At 43.1% G+C, this 17,795-nt stretch overlaps 2 protein-coding genes across 4 annotated transcripts in view; one reads left to right on the top strand and one right to left on the bottom strand.

Moving 5' to 3' along the window:
• KATNIP (katanin interacting protein) overlaps positions 1 to 6,430 on the top strand; it is a 62,481-nt gene extending 56,051 nt beyond the window's left edge. Inside the window, exons 24-26 of the mRNA XM_074919107.1 lie at positions 662 to 822; positions 3,190 to 3,278; positions 4,641 to 6,430. Coding sequence (XP_074775208.1) covers positions 662 to 822; positions 3,190 to 3,278; positions 4,641 to 4,696 — 306 coding nt within the window. The 3' untranslated portion in view covers positions 4,697 to 6,430. The remainder of the gene's footprint in view (positions 1 to 661; positions 823 to 3,189; positions 3,279 to 4,640) is intronic.
• Positions 6,431 to 16,817: 10,387 nt separating this feature from the next.
• Positions 16,818 to 17,795, bottom strand: part of GSG1L (GSG1 like) — a 57,659-nt gene continuing 56,681 nt past the window's right edge. For all 3 annotated transcript variants that reach the window (XM_074919397.1, XM_074919396.1, XM_074919398.1), the window contains one exon: positions 16,818 to 17,618. In XM_074919397.1, the coding sequence (XP_074775498.1) occupies positions 17,192 to 17,618 (427 nt within the window). In that variant the 3' untranslated portion in view covers positions 16,818 to 17,191. The remainder of the gene's footprint in view (positions 17,619 to 17,795) is intronic.

Genomic DNA, 17,795 nt, shown 5'->3' with positions numbered 1-17,795 from the left:
GTATGCATTTTGTATGTTCTGGTGAGTCAGCTTGCTTGATTTCTTACTTATTTTCACAGTTTGCTGAAGTGTGATTCCATATAATCTCAAAGGATGGGATTCATCTCATTTAACTCTGCATTTAGTAATAAAATGACTAAGCCATGCCAATCATCTGTCCTCCCTTTCTTGTCCAGGGAAAGAACACTTTATCTTGATTTTTATCTTAAATAATTATCTTAAGATAGGATAATGCTTTCATTTTCCCACGGACTATAGAGCAGGCCTGGAATTCTAGTTTAAACCACAAACCCAAGTTTTAGACAGCTGAAGTGAGGTGAGATTCATTAATTCCTAGATTTAAGAGTGAATCACTCCAGTTAACAGAATGGCAATTATGTAAAACATGAAATAGTTTTTTAATTACCTACTTAAAAACTGCATTAGAAACATCATTGAGAAGACAAAAACTTAAAAAAAAAAAAAAAACAACAACAAAAAAAATCAAAACCCAGCAGTGAATAGAGAGAAATGGAAGTTTTAAGGAACAAAAGCTAAACTAATGACCAGACTTGTGAAACAAATAGAGCAAAATGATTTCTTGTTAATTGATAGAGACAACTGCTGAAAGTGGTGCCTGATTTCTTGATGTTTCGTCTGTTTGTTTCTTAAATATCTTTAGCTGCTAGTGGATGACTTGCTGGTCTACAATGGGATTCTGGATATGGTGAACCACGTAGTATCAGGCATCCTACCAACCTGTGATCCAGTGGTCCCCTATCATACCATTCTCTTTACAGACGATGAGAAGATTTGCCATCAGGAGAAGAGAACTGTTATTAGGTATGTGAGTGGATCTTGACTGGAAGAAAAAAATCTTGTTTTCAAAAAAAGTTTTTGTATGACTAATGTCAGCAATATGTATATTGCTATAGAAAATTCCCTTCCAAACATACTCGACCTTACCTAATGAGAAATAACCAATAGGTTTTTAGGTATTAGGACCAAATTACCAGCTTTATTGTAAGCATTTTTTAGTACTTACTGGGATTCATGATTCATATTTACATGTTTTCATGGAAGCCTATAGTAATAAATGCAAAGAAAGAAATTAGGCTTCCTTAGAGAAGAAATAATAAATCCCACTGATATTACACAGGAAAAAAAGAAAGTTACTGAAAAAGAACCATACATCAAAAGTAAAGAAAAGAAAGTCCTCTGATTTGGCACAGATACTAAGGAATCAGAATTCTACTATTTTATAAATGTTCTGGTATAATTAAATCCTTAAATAAGAAACTAATTGCATTCAGAGGAATGACACTTTGAAACCCCTAAATTGCCAATATCACAGAAAATATGATGAAATGCAGTGAAAAATGCACTTATATTTATAAGGTCAGCATTGATAGGGTCTAAAAAACAGTCCCTAGCAAGGAAGGAATAGAGAAAAAAATAAAAGTTGAAAGATAATTTATTTTAAATGAGACTGAAAAGTGAAAAAATGAAAGCTTAAAGAAATAAACACTTCCTTATACATTGCACAGCTAACAAATAGAATGTCTTGCACATACATCACTTGAAAAAAAAAAAAAGGAGAACAGTTTTGCATTCAGAAATGACACATGATTTGTTCAGAAGAATATTCAAATATTTAGAAATAGGTGGAAGGAACGTAAGGTCTCCTGATTAAGAACAGAAGTTCACATTTGCCTAGGGGGTTTCTTTTCCCGTGTTTCCCTAAAGCATTGGCTGTTGGCCACTGGTACCGTCAGATGTTGAAATAAATTGTTATTGTTTGGCTGTATTGTATTAGGCTCATGTTTTTGTACAAGTGGCTGTGTTGTCATGGTAAAATTTGGAGCTAAACAGTTTTTCAAGTGAAGAAGTTACTGAAATGAAAATGCCTTGAGGAAATACAAGTTTTGAGAAAAATATTCAGTGGGATATAAAAAGGATGAGGAGAAATAAACCTTTACTTTCTGCAGCTTAACATCCTCCTATGAGTAAAGCTAATTTATTGGAAGCAGAGAAGCACATAATTTCCCCCGTAACTTCCTTCTTTTTCACATAACTTCCTTCACACATATTTATAAGACAATATCCTTTGACTTTCTTTCACCAAGAGTATACTTTTGGGGCCACGCAGACTTCATGATCTGTTTTTCAGTCAAGAACACGCCAAGTCTCTTCTAGACTTCTGTGCAGGAGTTTTCTTGGTCTTTCTTCTTAGGCCGCTTTGAAATCTTATTTTCCTTTTCTTCACCTACTACCCTACTAAAACACAGGGTACTTCAGCAATAGAAGACAGATCCCTTACTACATGCTGGATGATAATTCTCCATTTAAAAATTCCTCTTGAGCATTTATATGTTGTTCCTTCTGATTTTGGCCTCCTCTCTTTCCCATGTCACTGTTCAATATTTTATGAGCCCTGAACTTGAGTCTGATATTATCATCAATAGCAAAGTTCTGATTTACTTCAGTATTGGTTCTCCTGTTGTGCTCTGACAGTTTGAGAGGCATTACATTTCTCTCCCAAAATAGAAACCTATTTTGTGCAGTATTTGTAGAGAAAAGAAAAATACTTTTTTTTTTTTTTTTCCAAAGGCATGGATGTTTTGTTTCTGTCTATGTGAAAGGGAGATGTTATTAGTGATGGTTTCTTTAACTTTCAATTCAGCTAACATTTTTGGTCTGTAATTTATTTAACTTTGAAGTTATTACTTCTTTCCCAGAAAGGAATTGTTAAAATTTTGCAGCAGCCTGCAAGCAAAACTTGTCACAGTAAATGAATTTTGTTCAGTTCAGAAAATTTTCAAATAACGCTGTATCAACGTTACAAAACAGTGTTAAGTTCCATATAGGGATTTTTATACCCTTTTTGTACAGCACTGATTTAAAATCTCACTTTGGTTAATGTGGTTCAAGCTGTGTAGGCAGGCAAGAAAATTGTAGAGTGAATATGATATTTATATTTGAATGTGTGCCTGAATGAATGCTACTAATTAGAACAGGCAAGAAATTCTTCAGGTGGATGCAGACAGAACGCTTTGCCTTTCTAGATGCTCTCATATAACGTGGCTGTGCTTCACAGCTTTGTTTCGCCTCCAGGACCTAAATAACTTACTTGGTAACCTTCTCCATGACTCTCATAACTTTTCGGAGGGTTGATTATTTTGGCTGTTGTACTGATTTTAATGTTTTCAGCAATCACGTGGGAGATCAGGATGTACGAATGATGAATGAAAATGAGATTGTCACAAACAGCAAAAAGAAACAGGCTGCGGCTGATCCAGGTTAGTTCTGTCTTCTACAGTTTTCTTCTGCTCAGTGAACATTGTTATAGACCTGAACTGGGAAAAGTGGGGAAGATTACACCTCTTTTCGATATATTTAAATTTACTTTTTCTACCATAAGAAGGTAAACCAGGACTGTCATACTTTGGTGGATTTTTATTCTATATCTAAGTCTGAAAGTGGATGGTATCAATCAAAGATGTACATGGTGTGTAGTCATAGTTTATACCAACACATACATAAAAGTCCTCAGGAAAGAAACTGACTGAAGATAAAACTGAAAGCTGGTGTTAATCGTGCAGGTTCATAGGTAGCTTTTGAAATAATAAGAGCATTGCATCCCCACTGGCCTTTTCAGGAGGTTTAGAGATGATGCGTTTGTGTCTCAGAATTAGCTGCTTGGTGCTCCTCAAGCAAATCCAAAATCACGATAAGTGTAACAAGGGGGAAAACATGTTGACTTTATTCCTCCCACTGTCTTTCTGTTTGGTCTTTTCTCTCACAAAACGATAATTAAAAAGACAACCTCTTTTTTTCCCAAGGAGAAAGAGTAGATTATATTTATAGTCTGAAGAGTCCCAGTCACTCATTGTAAATTACTCAGAATAGCTCCCTAAATACATTACAAATTCTCAGCCAAGCTGGTATGTTCATGATTGGTTTTTCTCTCCTGAGCATGACACTTTCTCCAATTAGTTCCTCTAGAAAGTGTTACAGAAATTATTTGATGGCTTTTAATAACAGTTCTGTAGGAGAAGGATTTGAAATGCCACTGCCTGTACGAATACAGCTTCAAAGTTATTAGTACATTAGCACTGGCAGCATCAAAAGTACTTTGAACGTCTCTATGCCTGTTGTAATGACATCCTGGGTTCCAGTGCAGCCATACCCTGTGTCCAGTAAAGACCAGCTGTCCTTGCCATGGCCATCACATGGACTGTCCAAGCATTAGGAGCACAGAATAACTCTGAAGTCATCAGCTGAGGATTGCCTACTGCCATCTGCCCCGTGTCTCCTCTGTGGTACTTACTGGTATCAGCCACAGGGGCCGATAACTTAGATTTGTAGAATGTTTTGGGTTGGAGATCTCAGGGAGTCCCCTCCTGAAGGAGGGTCCAACATCCTACTCAGAACAGTGTCAGCATTGATTTCAGACCAGTTTCCACAGGCAAACGATTCCATGGGACTGTGAAAAAAATTGGCAGCACTCACTGTCAATGGGAGAAACGTTACTGAGAAGCAAAGCTTGGCTCTATTCTGGGATGGACAGAGAAACGGGCATGTTTCTTCCTCATTTTAGTCTGTGGCTTCACTGTTAATACAGGTACAGTCTTAAAACAGCACTCAATTCTCCTTAACAGCTTTGCGTCCAAAAACCTGCATGTGTGAGAAAGGACTGCAGAGGAGGAAAAGATAACGAGGGACGGTGACTGGAGAGTCCTGAATGCATCCAGCCCTAAGCAGCTGCAGTCTAGAGCTCCAAGATACCTATCATCACAGTGGACATTCTCCGTGGCTGCTGCTGCCGAACCACCTCCTGTCTTATGAGAGGAAGTTTTATTCACCACAGGAAATTCTCTCTTTTTTTTTTTTTTTTTTTTTTCCCCCATTTTTCTTTGTTCTTCTTATTTTATTATATTTTTTTTCTCCCTTGCTTAATTGAGAATCCAGGGAGGAAGGAACATAAAGGAGTGAGAGAGAACCTTTTTGCTAACTGACAACTGTTCTTGCCAAGCACCAAGAACTCGGGTGAAGCAGGATGGTTGGAACGAGAGGTCTTTTGGAGTATTTCTCAAGCTTCAGTTCCTAAATCCTAGCTGGATGATCACAAAGCTCCTCACTACAAGGAATTGTCTGCTTTATTTCTGATGCCTGTAAATAGTTGGCTGGGAAATGCACTTATTAGAGGAAATATTCTTTACCTGTTTCTGGGCTGCCACTGTATGTTTCGATGCCATGTCTGTCCCTGGGGGCTGACATTTCTGACATCTGTAGCGGTTCCTCTGGGCATGCAGAAGTGTGATGAGTGCTTTTAGAAAAGGGACACCAGGAAATGAGTTTATCAAAGTTTAATAAGGAGGTTTCGACTGTCACTTCTTTCATCTTTTGCAGTGAAATAATGATTTCTTTCATTATTTCACTGCCACAAAAAAGATAAAATGGGTTTTTTTCCTGAAGTGCCACTGACAGGTGCTCTACACGTTCTTTGGAGTCCTTCTGCTACAGAGCAATGCTCTTTTCTCCTATTTTTCCTGAATTTGGTTATATGAACAAGGAGGCCATACCTCTGTGCCGCACCAGCCAGATCTGTTGCCAGCAACATATCATCATCATCACTTTTGAGAAATGGTAAATGCATTTCAACTAGCAGAAGGCAAGGACTGAACTGCATTTTTAAGCACAAAATACCCTGCATACGATTCCTTTAAACAAGCACTAATCAAATAATTTTGCTGCAGGATTCATAGCTATGCAAATGTACTTTTCACTGAAAATCTGTCAGTTGTGACAACCTGTAAATCTCTTCCACAGAAGATTCTTCCTTTCTCGTTTAGACCTTGCTCATTGTTTCCAGAGAGAACTGAACACTCAGTATATGCTTTTAGACATGAAACAGAGGTACAGTAGTGCAGCTCCTGATACAGAATCAAAATGTGCTGTTTCCTTTTCGGCACTAACTCAGGAGTGCAATATCTTGTATTTTGCTTATAAAAAGCGTACTGCTTAACTGTTGTTGGCTAGGCTGAAAAGGCACAAGATAACGATGCATTTCCCAGATTTCTGTGTGTTAACAGAGCAACAAAATGCATTTCTACTAAATACAAAACACTTTTTTAATGTAAAACTGTGTATGTGAGTATATTGTACTTTGTTTAAAGGCTTTTCCCAAACCACACTGACAAAAAGAACCCTCTGTTGTTCTGCCTCCCCTAGTGTGTTTACCAGTGTAGCTCTACGAAGAACCGAGTTTTAATTTTTGCTCCAAATCAGATAACTATTACATGAAACTCCAAAACAAAAAAGAGGAGCTGAAAGGAGGGTTATTGGGAGGGCTGAGAACAGATATAAATGTATGTGTTTGGTAGAGGCTCCAGCAAGGTTTCTAAGACTTAAGTCACAATCACAGATTTGTCATGTAGACAATCTCTAGATGAGATGAGGCCTGTCATCTTGTTTGTTCTGAGAAAATTGCATTGAATGTGAAGAGAAATGAAGTTGGTCGTGTTTCCCAGCACAGAATAGCATCTTTCTTATTGATCAGAAAAGGTGTGAGGGGGAGAGGATGTCCTGTGCTCATCTGTCCTCTCCGTATCGCTCTGGAGCATCTCAAGTCCTATGCAATGGACTAAAAATTTTTCAACTTTAATCCTTTGAGGTAACTTCAAGTTTTGTAAATTACTGCAAAATCCTTGGTCAAGCTCAGGTGGGTCACAGTTCTCTGTATCATCTTTCTCTGCCACCAACTCTTCCTCACCAGATGGTAACTGCAGCCAGTTTTCACAACTTTTGCCTCTGGAAATCTGTATCCAGCGCAGCTGATCTGGCACAGAGAGTATTGGCTTGTGCCAGCCTCTCCTAGCAGCAACTTTTACCCATTCAAGAGATTCTCCACAATAGCCACACTGTGGAAAGACCATGAAAGTGTTTAAAATATTTCTAAAAAATTGTTAAGTTGTGGAACATCCCCCCCTGTGATGTCTCTGGAAGAAGGGTTTGCCAGCCTGTGGTCTGCCCTGGGCTGACATACACCACCAAGGCAAGACCTAAAGAAGTCCTCAATTCTAGTCAGTCATATATAGAAAATAACATAATATTTAGAAAATACTTCATTAATCTCTGTGGGGTAGGAGATGTCAGCGTTTGTCCTCCTAATTGGAGCTGAGATGTAATGACCCTTTATATAACCAAAGATAATTAAGTGTCCTAGTCAGCCCTGTATACTCAAACATAGATACTTGACTCATTTCCACAGTGAATCAGGGTTTTAAAAAAAAAAGTTTTATTCCATTTTTCACCTTTTTTTAACTAACTAGTCACAAGTACATTTATGTCAGGCTAGCATTTACAGGAGCGAAAGGAGGAAGAGTAAACATGCAATCAAGAAAATCCCCACGGAGCACTTCAGTCAATGTCAGACACAGTTTCACAAGAGTAGTTCAGCAAGAATGTGTGCAGCAACATCATTCCACATTGTCAGAAGCATGACAAAGGAAAAGGAGGGATTAATATGAATTCTTGCTGAAGCCTTTGATGTAAATTATTCAACTTCTGCCCAGTTCCAATTTCTGGGCCACTCAAAAACCTTTATGTCGTAGTTGCTCAGCGTTACCTGTAGTGATTTGCTTTCAAGGGATTGGATCAAAATAACAGAAATGAGTTTGTTTGTCCCACAATGACACTGAGAAGGGCAGAGGATAAAGCAGTAATCTGTGAGGAAGTACATGTCATGCTGCCTATTTTTTGATCTTTAAAAGGATATTTTTATCTGTCTTCACAGTGTAATCTGAAAAGCGGGATGCCTGGGAAGGCCTGCCACTTTTGTTTTCAGTTTCTGCCTTTTTGTGATTTAATCCGGTAGAATTTAAAAAGCAGTGAGAAGCACCTGTCTGTGAACAAGGGAGCAAGCAGCGATGCAGACAGTGTAAAAGGCAGCATAGACAACATGGATGCTTGTGTATTATTGAGTCAGGAGACTCCTTCTCATTTTGGAGGATGAACCCATGAGAGCTACACGAGGATCTACATACAGCAGTTAAATTAAACTGAGCCCTTCTCATGGCTTAGGCTAGACCTGGACATAAAATTGCACCACAGCATCCTGCTTAGGTGATGCTGGTTTCTGTAAGGTTCCCTGGTCCTGCTGGGCTTTTACCATGTTCCTGGGGTGTTGGTCATTCCCCACAGGGATGCTCAGTTCTGTCGTTTCAGGGATGTGTGCAAGATCCTGGGTAACATCTGCAAGATCCTGACATGCCAGTGAGCGACGGGGTGTCCGAGATTGGACAGAGATGTTGTGTACCAGGTAACACGCTGGAACGACCAGAGATAGGACTCACTGCCAGGGATGATGTGAGGATGAGAGCAATGGGTGAGGGAGGTTGAATGTTGAGTCTTTAAACCCTTTTACTTACCAGGAAAAGCTCACTGCTCAGCCTTAGTCAGGTAAGAGCAAACATGAAGTGCTGTATTAACGTCTGAATGGTGGCTCATGCAGGGGATGATGGCTCCTTTTCCTTTAATTGGGTCAATGGCTTTTACTCTGTAAGACACGAGCATTTCCCATTCCCCCCTGCTCTCTGCTTCAGCAGTGCTCACTGTTGGCTGTGCCTCCGTACTGGCCTGGGGAATGTAGCAAGTGACTGGAGTCCAAACCAGCACTGGTGTGAGCTGACACGCCGTGTAGGGATGCCTTAGGCCCGGCTCCACATTCTGGGGCTGCTGATCCGGGGGGCTGAGCTCTAACAGGAGCTGCTCTTCTGGCAGGAGTCTGAAGTAGCCAAAATCTCTTCCAATATTCTTCAGAAAATATGTGAACTCCAGAACACACTGCCTAGTAATGGTTTCACCAGTACTACAGATACTCTGACTATGCACACTGCAGCATTTGATGCACCTTCCTGTATTCCATTTTAACTTTTTCATCATATCCGTCTTTTAGCTGCATCATACGCTCAGAACGTCACTCCTTTTGTCTTCCAAAAGAGTCCTGAAGGTCCTGTCCAGAATCGTTGGTTTTTGGGCTTGCAGGTGTGACCAACCTGTTTTGCTCTTCAGACGTGTGTGCTCAGGTGTATTACAACATTTATTTCGTTTCCCCTCATTTCCCATATGTAGGCCACCCTCTATCTGTGACCAGCGGTGTCACCAACCCCTGCGATCGCAGCGCAGCGGCTCCTCTTTGCATGGGGCCCTCATCTGCAGGCGTGCTGGTGCTGCACGTCCACCTGCTTGATTATTGTCCATTCGAAATGCCACAGAGAAATGTTCATTTTGGAGATGTGCACTGACGTGTCTCCTCTAAAGAGCAGAGAGGGAAGCAGAGAGCAGTATATATACCAGCAGAATGTTTGCTTCCATCTGAGCGCTGAGGTCCTGGTGCTCAGAGCACAAGAAGGAGGGCTCCTGGCTCAGTGGTCTCTTTGCCCATTTCTGTGACTATTTGCTTGTTTGCTGAGAAATGACTTACAGCCCATGTGAGACACAAACATCCCTTTATCACGCAGCTTGTATCACCCTAATGGAATTCTGTCAGCTGAGGATAAAATGTGGACTAAGAAAGCAATTATAGAGTGAATCTCCTAGCTGCAGGAAGAGCTGAGAGATGGGGACAGAGTGCCCAGCTGGAGTAATTTCCTGTCCGACTGGCCTCTAAATCTTGCTAGGAAGAGATCAATTTTCCACCCTTGTCTAATAGCATCAGCTCCAGTCATCCTGGCTCAGGACCCTGTGAAATGCTGCAGTGTTGAGATCTAGGCGTGAAAGGAAACATTTGCAATTTGTGACTTCGTTCTTACTGACCTAGAAATTACTGGAAAAGGGGAACACAAGGCTACAGACCTTCTGTCTGATGGCTCTCTAGTGTTCCCTTTCTCAGCTCATGGTCGAAGGAGAGGACGGACGATGATCAGCAGGGTAGGTGTTTCCCAGCCTGGACTTCACTTCCAACACTGCATGGTTCACCCATAGCTCACGGCTTTGGCTCTAATCAGGAGAGGAGAACCACCACCTCATGATCTGCTAGCAGCCTTCCCCAGGTGTGCTCTTTTTTTCTGGAAGGTCCTAATTATACAATAAGACCACAGTGAAATCCTGCCTTTAGCTTTCAACTCCCTCAAGATCTCCTGGGTGTGACTAAAATCGACTCGTAAACTCTTAGTGTGTGTCTCTGCTCTACTGGTCATGGAACTTCCAAAAATGTCAGCATGCACAAATCTTGTGCAGTTTTCCCAAGAGGATGGGCATTTTGGGGAACTGTAAACCTAAGGAGATATATCAGACAGAGCAATTAACTTGTGCTCAACTCTTTCCTCTTACTCATACGTGATCTGCTGTTTCAGAGCTCGGTTGCTTGTGTTCCTCAGCTTATCTGGATCTAACTGGGGAAGGAGCTTCACAGTGGTTTTTGAAAGTTCACTGTGCTGGGCTAAGTATGTGGAGGTGGATGTCCGAGAGCACTAAAGGAACTTAGAAATAGCCAAGTGTCCATCTTCTCAGCAAAGGCAGCAGTTGCTACCTGAAAGTCTTCTGGCCCTGGAGGAGGCAGAGGGTGGGCGCAGTGCTAAGGAGAAGGCTTAGGTCTGGGCATTGCATCTCGGGGCCAGGAGGAGCCTGGTACTCAGCTCCTGCCTCCTGAGAGTGGGAGCTCAGCTGAGCGTTATGGGCTGAACTGATCTCCACACTGTCAGTGCAGCTGGAGCTGAAGCAGAGGTTGGTCAAAGGCTCAGAGGGAAAGCAAGCGTGGTAGGCATACGGGTAGGGGAATACAGAAGAGGCTGCTATGGCTGGGAAAGCTGCTCAGGGAAATGACTCTTTCCAAGGGGAGCATTGTACTTGGGAGAAGAGATGGTCCCTGTGGTAAAGATAATGAACTGGGACCAGTTGAGCCCTTTTATCTTTTTCACTAAGGTTTCTCTTCTGCCTGATGGCAGCATAAGGTGGCTGCCAGAATAGACGGTTCTGTCTGTAACAAGCTGGGGAAAGAACTTTCATCTTGAGCAAGAGAGAGCTTTCATCTTTCATCAAAAAGGGCGAGGACTGAGGCAGCACCGGCGCAGCAGCTTTCCTGAGCGCACGCAGATGAGTCAGGCAGCACAGCCAACCGAGCTGAGGCACTCCTGTCAGCCCCGCTTGCTTACACGTGTGGCTTAGCAAGTGTAAAACACTGATGGTGCTGTTCCTGCCTGTTATTCATGGCGCTCTGCTCCCATTCATCAAACATTTTCCTGTCTGCTTTCTGCAATTACACACCTTTTTTTTTTTTTTTTTTTAACCTTACAAAAGTCAGACCAGGTTACACAGGGCTTCATCCAGTTTGGCCTGGAAAACCCCTAGGGATGGAGGCTGCACAACCTCTCCGGGCAATCTGTTTTAATATTTGACTGTTCTAATAGGGAAGAAGTTTTTCCTTTGACACATCATAATCTATACTTCCCCCCACTGATTAAAGGCCTAGATCAGCATGGATAAGACTTCTGGCATTGTAGAAAGGTCATCTTTGCTGTCGTCATCAGGCTGTATAATAATAAATTCGGTCTCCCAACTATAATTGCAGATTTACAGATTAGTGGAAGTCTTATGATCTGCCTCTTTCCTGGTCTGCTGGAGGCGCTGCTAAAAATAGAGTCAGTAGCAAAGCTACCTGAAATGGCATAAGCCTAAACAGTGGTAAAAACTAATCTACAATGAATGTCGGTTCTGGCTTGTTTCCAGAGGAATGTTTTTTGGGTTGCTTGCTCTGTACTGGAAATTGTTTGGTAAGGGTTAGTTGGTGAATGGATGAATCAAACTGACATTTCCATTACCAACAGGAGATCTGTCTGTGGCCAGAATTCATGGAGAAGGATGTGGGATGATAGTAAGACTTTTCATTATGTTTAATATTGTCAGAGAAATGAAATAGCTCCTATTATTCATCTCTCTGGGATGGTAACACTTCTGAATATTAACACAAAACGGGAGATCTGCTCAAAACCCACTGACCCAGCAAGACTTTGATATGTATTTTAATCACTCTCTTTGGGGCATTGAGAAAGTGTGCTCTTCATGATAAATCTGCAGGAAGCCAAGATCTGCATTTCTCAGTACAGTACTTGGGTAGATCAGTGCGTGTTCTGTCCTTGTGTGTTCTGTCTCAAGTCCTTTGGGAACCCCTGATGTCACTCTTTCTCCTGGAGGAGTAGTACTGAGGCCCTGGGGAGATCTGCACCTTGGTCATCTGCTTGTGGTTTGAGAAGAAGGGTCGGGAGACAACTGGTTGGACACTTGTTTGCCTGTCAGACTCCGAGGGAAGGAGAAGTCCAGAGGGGAGGGCTCCAGCTCATAGTGAAAAAGTAACATCTATAGAAGCATCTGGGTATAAGACAGGGAAAAGTGTCTCCGGAGGCAGTTTCACCTTGGGAAACAAAGATTGTAGATTTAATGTGAAAATGACTAAAGTCAATTTAAATTGGAGTGTGCAGGAAGAACTAGGTCTATAAATGTGTAGAGGACACCTCATGAAAAGTAGGCATTCAAGTAGGAATAATGGAGAAGGGATTAATGGTAATTAATGATGCTCAGTGACTCAGATTTCAGTACAGATGATGCCAATAATTAATATAAAGATGTTGATAGTTGCCTAAAACCAGTTTTGCTATATTTTAAGTCGTAAACCAGAAGGGCTGGTGGATTCGTTTTGCAGAAAGCCTTCACATTATGCAGGGATATTATTGTTAACAGTATGACGGGGTAAGCATGAGGTCGTAAAATGTATGATTCAGTGACTGATTTTGACTTCAATTATGCATTAAAGGTATTAATGAGAAGTCTGAAAAATGAATTGACAATGCATGTAGGTCTAACCATAGCAAAGAGCCCTCCAAAGCAGTGCCACAGACTTTGTCATTTATCTTCTTTATCCACTGATGCAGATGTAAATTAAGTTTCTGCAGGCTGATTAGCCTGTGGAGAGCTCCTGTCTAGATGATCTTCCAGCACAGTGATTTTGGAAGAAGACTCCTCAGATTTTCCTATGATGGATCTGATCTGCAGGTGATTCCAATGTAGGTTGTTTGTATGGCTTCACTCTCTCTTTTTTTTTTTTTTTCCTTTTTTTTTTCCCTTTTTTTTTTTTCCCTTTTTTTTTTTTTCCCTTTTTTTTTTTTTCCCTTTTTTTTTTTTTCCTTTTTTTTTTTTTTGGTTGTTGTCAGATGTTTGTGGTATTGCAGTGGTTTAGTTTTTGCATCATCACAGATTTTATTATTTGGTTTCTTTTACTAGATTACTGTCTGATCAGAGAGGGGTTGGACCAGGGCATCTTTCCAGCCTAAATAATTCTGTGTTTCTATGACCAGTATGGATCAGGACCCTCTGTTTAACATAATTTAACTGCTGTAGAATCTGTTCTGCCAACTGAAGCCTACCAAGCCACAGCATGGTGACTATTAATAGGTTGCTTATTTAACACTATCAATCAGTAGAAACTACAGCTCGCTTGAAGCTGGAAAAAGTATTCATGTCCTCACACTTCTGACTAGACATCTGCTCCTGGAGATGATGCAGGGGAAGACAACCTGTGTCGTGGCTTCTAGGTCCTCAGGTTACATGCAGGGATGAATACGTAACGGACAGTGCATGTTACTTGATTAATTGTAATACTAATGAAGCTCTGGATCTGGGTCTGACAGGAGAATAGCAAATGGAATGCCTATAGTTAGGGAAGAAAAAAATAATTTGGTCTGGTATTGGGTCTTCAGACTTTAAAGTATGTTTTCAAGGGGAAAAAATAGAGTTATACAGTTTAATGGAGAATAGATGGAATGCAACATGGATTTATAGACTAATTTTTCACTCTGCGTCTGATTGCCTTCTCTGTCTGTCTCTATACAAGTGAAGGTGATAACATTTTGGAGAGAAGCCTTATTTAGGCTAAGGAGCAATGCAGGCACAGTGCAAATCAGTATGAATTGTCCAAGAAGAACAATGGCTGAATCTTTTTAACTGTCAGAATAATAGGACTGTGTAATTGCCTTTCTGTCTGAATACCAGGCAGCAAGACCTAAAGTCTTAAGACAGAGCATGCTTGTAACAGGACACATTTCTGGCAAGCGCAGGATGCTAAAAGCGAAAGCAAAAAAATTGCTTTCAGGCCTGTCTATTTAAGATCCTGCTCTTATTTCTGTTATGCTGACTCAGTTTTGTTACCCCCCAAGGAGGGGGGTGTGGGCGTTCAGCCCGCACCCTCCTGTTGTGTTAGGAGTGGGTGACTACAGAAAAAATAGACTCGACCCAGAGAAGCTCTTCAGAACTGTGGGAAGACAGCTGCGTTTCTCTCCCCAGCAAACCTAGGTAAGCACAGCCAGCGAGGAAAGCGAAGGCTTGTGAAAGGATCAAAAGGACTTGGTAATGCACAGGAATACAAACAACGGGAAGCACTCAGGAAAATGAGTAGAAAATTTGTGGATTTTTCTCCCTGTAGAAAAATCAGGGGAGGTGGCTCAAGTACTGGAGATGGTCACAAATGTGCAGATAATGTAGTAACTGAAGGACAGAGCATCTTCACAGGGGCAGAGCTGCCTTCAAGGTACCAATGCAGCAGAGGAAAAGAAAGAAGCAAGGAGTCTGCAAAGGACGAGTGCAGTGGGTATTGCCCTCTTGCTTTGCGCACAGGTTCCCTGCACCTGATCACTGGGGCTGCTGTGGCAGGGAAGGCACCGGGGACAAACTCAAGGCCTCAGAAGCTGCAGATACCTCGTAGTAATGCGTGGAAGAAGGTCTGGCAAGACTGCCCAGCTCTAGTTGGATGCAGATAACCTGGAAGCTCCACTGAATAGCTGAAAGCCATGGCTGTCAGGGTAAAAGACCTAATGCACATCTCGAAAATGGGCAGAAGTGATTCATACCACAACTGGTCCAGGGGAAGGTGAACGCTGAAACCTGAAGGGGACCTAGAACAGGCAATATCTGACAGATGCAAGGCTAGTAAAAATAATTCACAGACCCGTGCTGGACCTTGTTACTAGTAGGCATGAGAACAAGGCTAAAAGAGATAATCTGAACAGAGTGCCTGGCCTCATGAACATGAGAAGCCACAGAGCCTGTTCTTATAGGAACAACTGTATTTAAAGATATTCCAGGCAGAGAGGGCAGGCAGTACAGCATATCAATATTGCTGATACCTACTTTGCATTTTTCTCAGCTCTGTCTCCACTGGAGATTATGGAAAGGTCTGAAGAGAGACCTCTCAGATTGTTGGGGAGTCTGGTCTGTCATCGCAAAGCACCTGTGTGTGTTCTGTGAGAGGAAGGCCAGCCTGCTCCCACCCGTCTGAACCGAAGGGACACATTTTCCTACACAAAAGAGCCACGAAAGCAGAACAGAAATGCTTGCAGGTGGGGTTGCTGGTGTGAGACACAAACATCCCCTCCACGGAGCCTTCCAGACTATTTGTCATAATCTGCCGCAGCGCTCAGATTTTTTTCGGGGGGGCCCCTGCCTCTCCCTCACCCCACCTCAGCTCTGTGCCCCCGCGCAGGGAGCTGCCGGGGGGGTGCGGGGTATCTTTTCCCCAGCCCCTTGCTCTGGTGCCGTGGCTGCCCCGGGGACACGTGCTGTGCACAACCCCGTAGTAGCTACCAGTGATTTGCCAGACGTGGCTGTAGATCTTGGCTGTAGTGTGGCACAGAGAGGCTCCATGGGCAGAGTGCTGTGCCTGTGTCTGCACATCGGCTTGGAGGTAAAATAAATTAAAAAAATGTATTTGTAAGCCCAGCAGAGGAGGGTGTAAGTACATCATGCGCAAGGACAGGTAGGATCTCTCATACAAATGTCAGAACATCCTTGTGCAGAAGAATCCAGTAGATACAGAGCTTGTCCTTGGAGTGAACTGGCTCCTCCCACCTCCGAAGATGTCTGGAGCTGTGGTGACATGAGTGATCTGCTTTTATTTTATTTTTTTTTTGGTAACTATTTTTTTTCTTCCTCCACCTCCCTGTTGTTTTTGGAAAGGCTTAACAAGTGGATCATCTCCCAGCAGAGGGGAAGGTAGGCTGAACTCACAGGTTACCTTTTGCTCATCTTGCCGTTCTCAGTGGCCTGGCAGGGAGCAGCAGCGGCGTGCAGGAGGGACGTGTGCTGGGTTTTGATGTGTTTGTCACACTGAGACCGGGCAAGTGGCTGTTTCCAAGTGTCAGTGACTCACTGAAAGGGGGTGGGTGAACCAGGGGGGTAGGGGACCAGCATCTTCTACTGGTACTGACCGAGGACACCCCTCCACTGCTCCCCCCTCACCAGATCTTTACAAAACAGGCTGCGAGGTCAGCCCCGTGAGCAGACCCTGATGGGACTATTGGTTGGTTATCCGCGGCACCTTGCTGGCTCCCGGAGGGGGAGGAAGGCTCTCCAGGGCCATTTCCCTCTGTGCCCGCCATGACCAGCAGCCTCCTTCCCTCGGGCAGGCCCCGTAGCAGCGGTCACCCTGGGGCCTTTGCGCGGGGCCAGGCGCTCAGCAGCTCTGCCCTGGGAGGGCAGGGCAGGGTGGTTACACGCGTGAGCTGCTCTGCCAGCGCGGCGGGTCGCAGACCTTCACCTCTTTCACTGGTGGGTTGGTGATTTAGGGGCACACACACTGCACACTCGGGTGCCCTGGCCCCCGGTTACCCGGGACAGAGACCTGCTGACCTTGTGCCCGGGTTTTCTTCACGCCCAGGTCTCATCCCACTGTGTATTCAAGTTATGGTTGTTGATTGATTTGATGTGCAAAGCATTTTTTTGACAAAAAAAAAAAAAAAGAACAGGCACAATTTTCTAACAAGTAATGTTATTTAATGAATGATATACTCTAGAAAATAGAAACTACCCAGATGCTGGTGGGTTGGTGTGTTTGGGGCGGGGAGAAGGCCCTTGCTTGGATTTACAATGCCTTCTCTGGATTCTTTTTTGTCACCGTTTGTAGCTGCTGGAAACAAGGAAACGTCCATATATTGAAAGAGACACTAAGCGGGCAATATTTTTTCTAAAATGTGGGAAGTATGCAGAATGCCTTCCCACCCAGTCTCATTGGGCAAGTGGCATGAAGGGCTCAGAGCTCACCAATATCTCTATAGATGGTTCATACCTAAAAGGGATAGACTCAACCAACGATACCTACCACAGTCCAATCCTCTAAAACCATTGGAGACTTCTCATTTTGCAGAACATCTTGTGGGCTCTGGTGTTATTGCACTTCTTTCTGGGTGCTTTTCTGCACGTGTTGTGTCTCTTCCCTCAAGGTTTGGCTGCTAATTCCAGGGAATATGTTTTTCAGAATGTCACAGTACACCGTGTACAGCTCTGGGTCTATTTTGAGCTTGGGCAGAGAACGGGAGTTGCAGGCCTGTTCAGTGACTGAGTGCTGTAGCAAGTAGACATCGCTGAAGAGCGCAGTGAGGATCGTGTCTGCAGCCTTGTAAGGGTCGTCTTCAAACTGCACCATTGCCTTGAGCTCCCTCAGGGTATAACCGTTGTAACGCTTCCTGTCCTCGGCCAGGGGCTGCACAGTCTCACCGATGTGTCTCACTTTCCACTTCAGGCATTTCAGTTCTTCTTTTACATCCTCTAGTTCTTTCTCCATGGCTTGGAATTCCTTCGTGGTCACACATCTCCTGCCAAGGAAAGAAGTGGCAGACACAGTGTGGAGTTCAGAGGCTCAGAGGAGTGAAATCAACCCAGCTTGCCTGGAGTCGGACCCCAGAGCCTGAGCTCTGGGAAGGGAGATAGCAGCCAGGTCACCGAATCCCATCCCTGGCTTCACAGTAACAGCGGAGTGGCTTTCTGCTACT

This window comes from Athene noctua, chromosome 15, assembly GCF_965140245.1.
Source record: "Athene noctua chromosome 15, bAthNoc1.hap1.1, whole genome shotgun sequence".
Taxonomy (NCBI): domain Eukaryota; kingdom Metazoa; phylum Chordata; class Aves; order Strigiformes; family Strigidae; genus Athene; species Athene noctua.
Note: the sequence above shows the minus strand (reverse complement) of the source record. Positions and strands in the feature narration are given on the sequence as shown.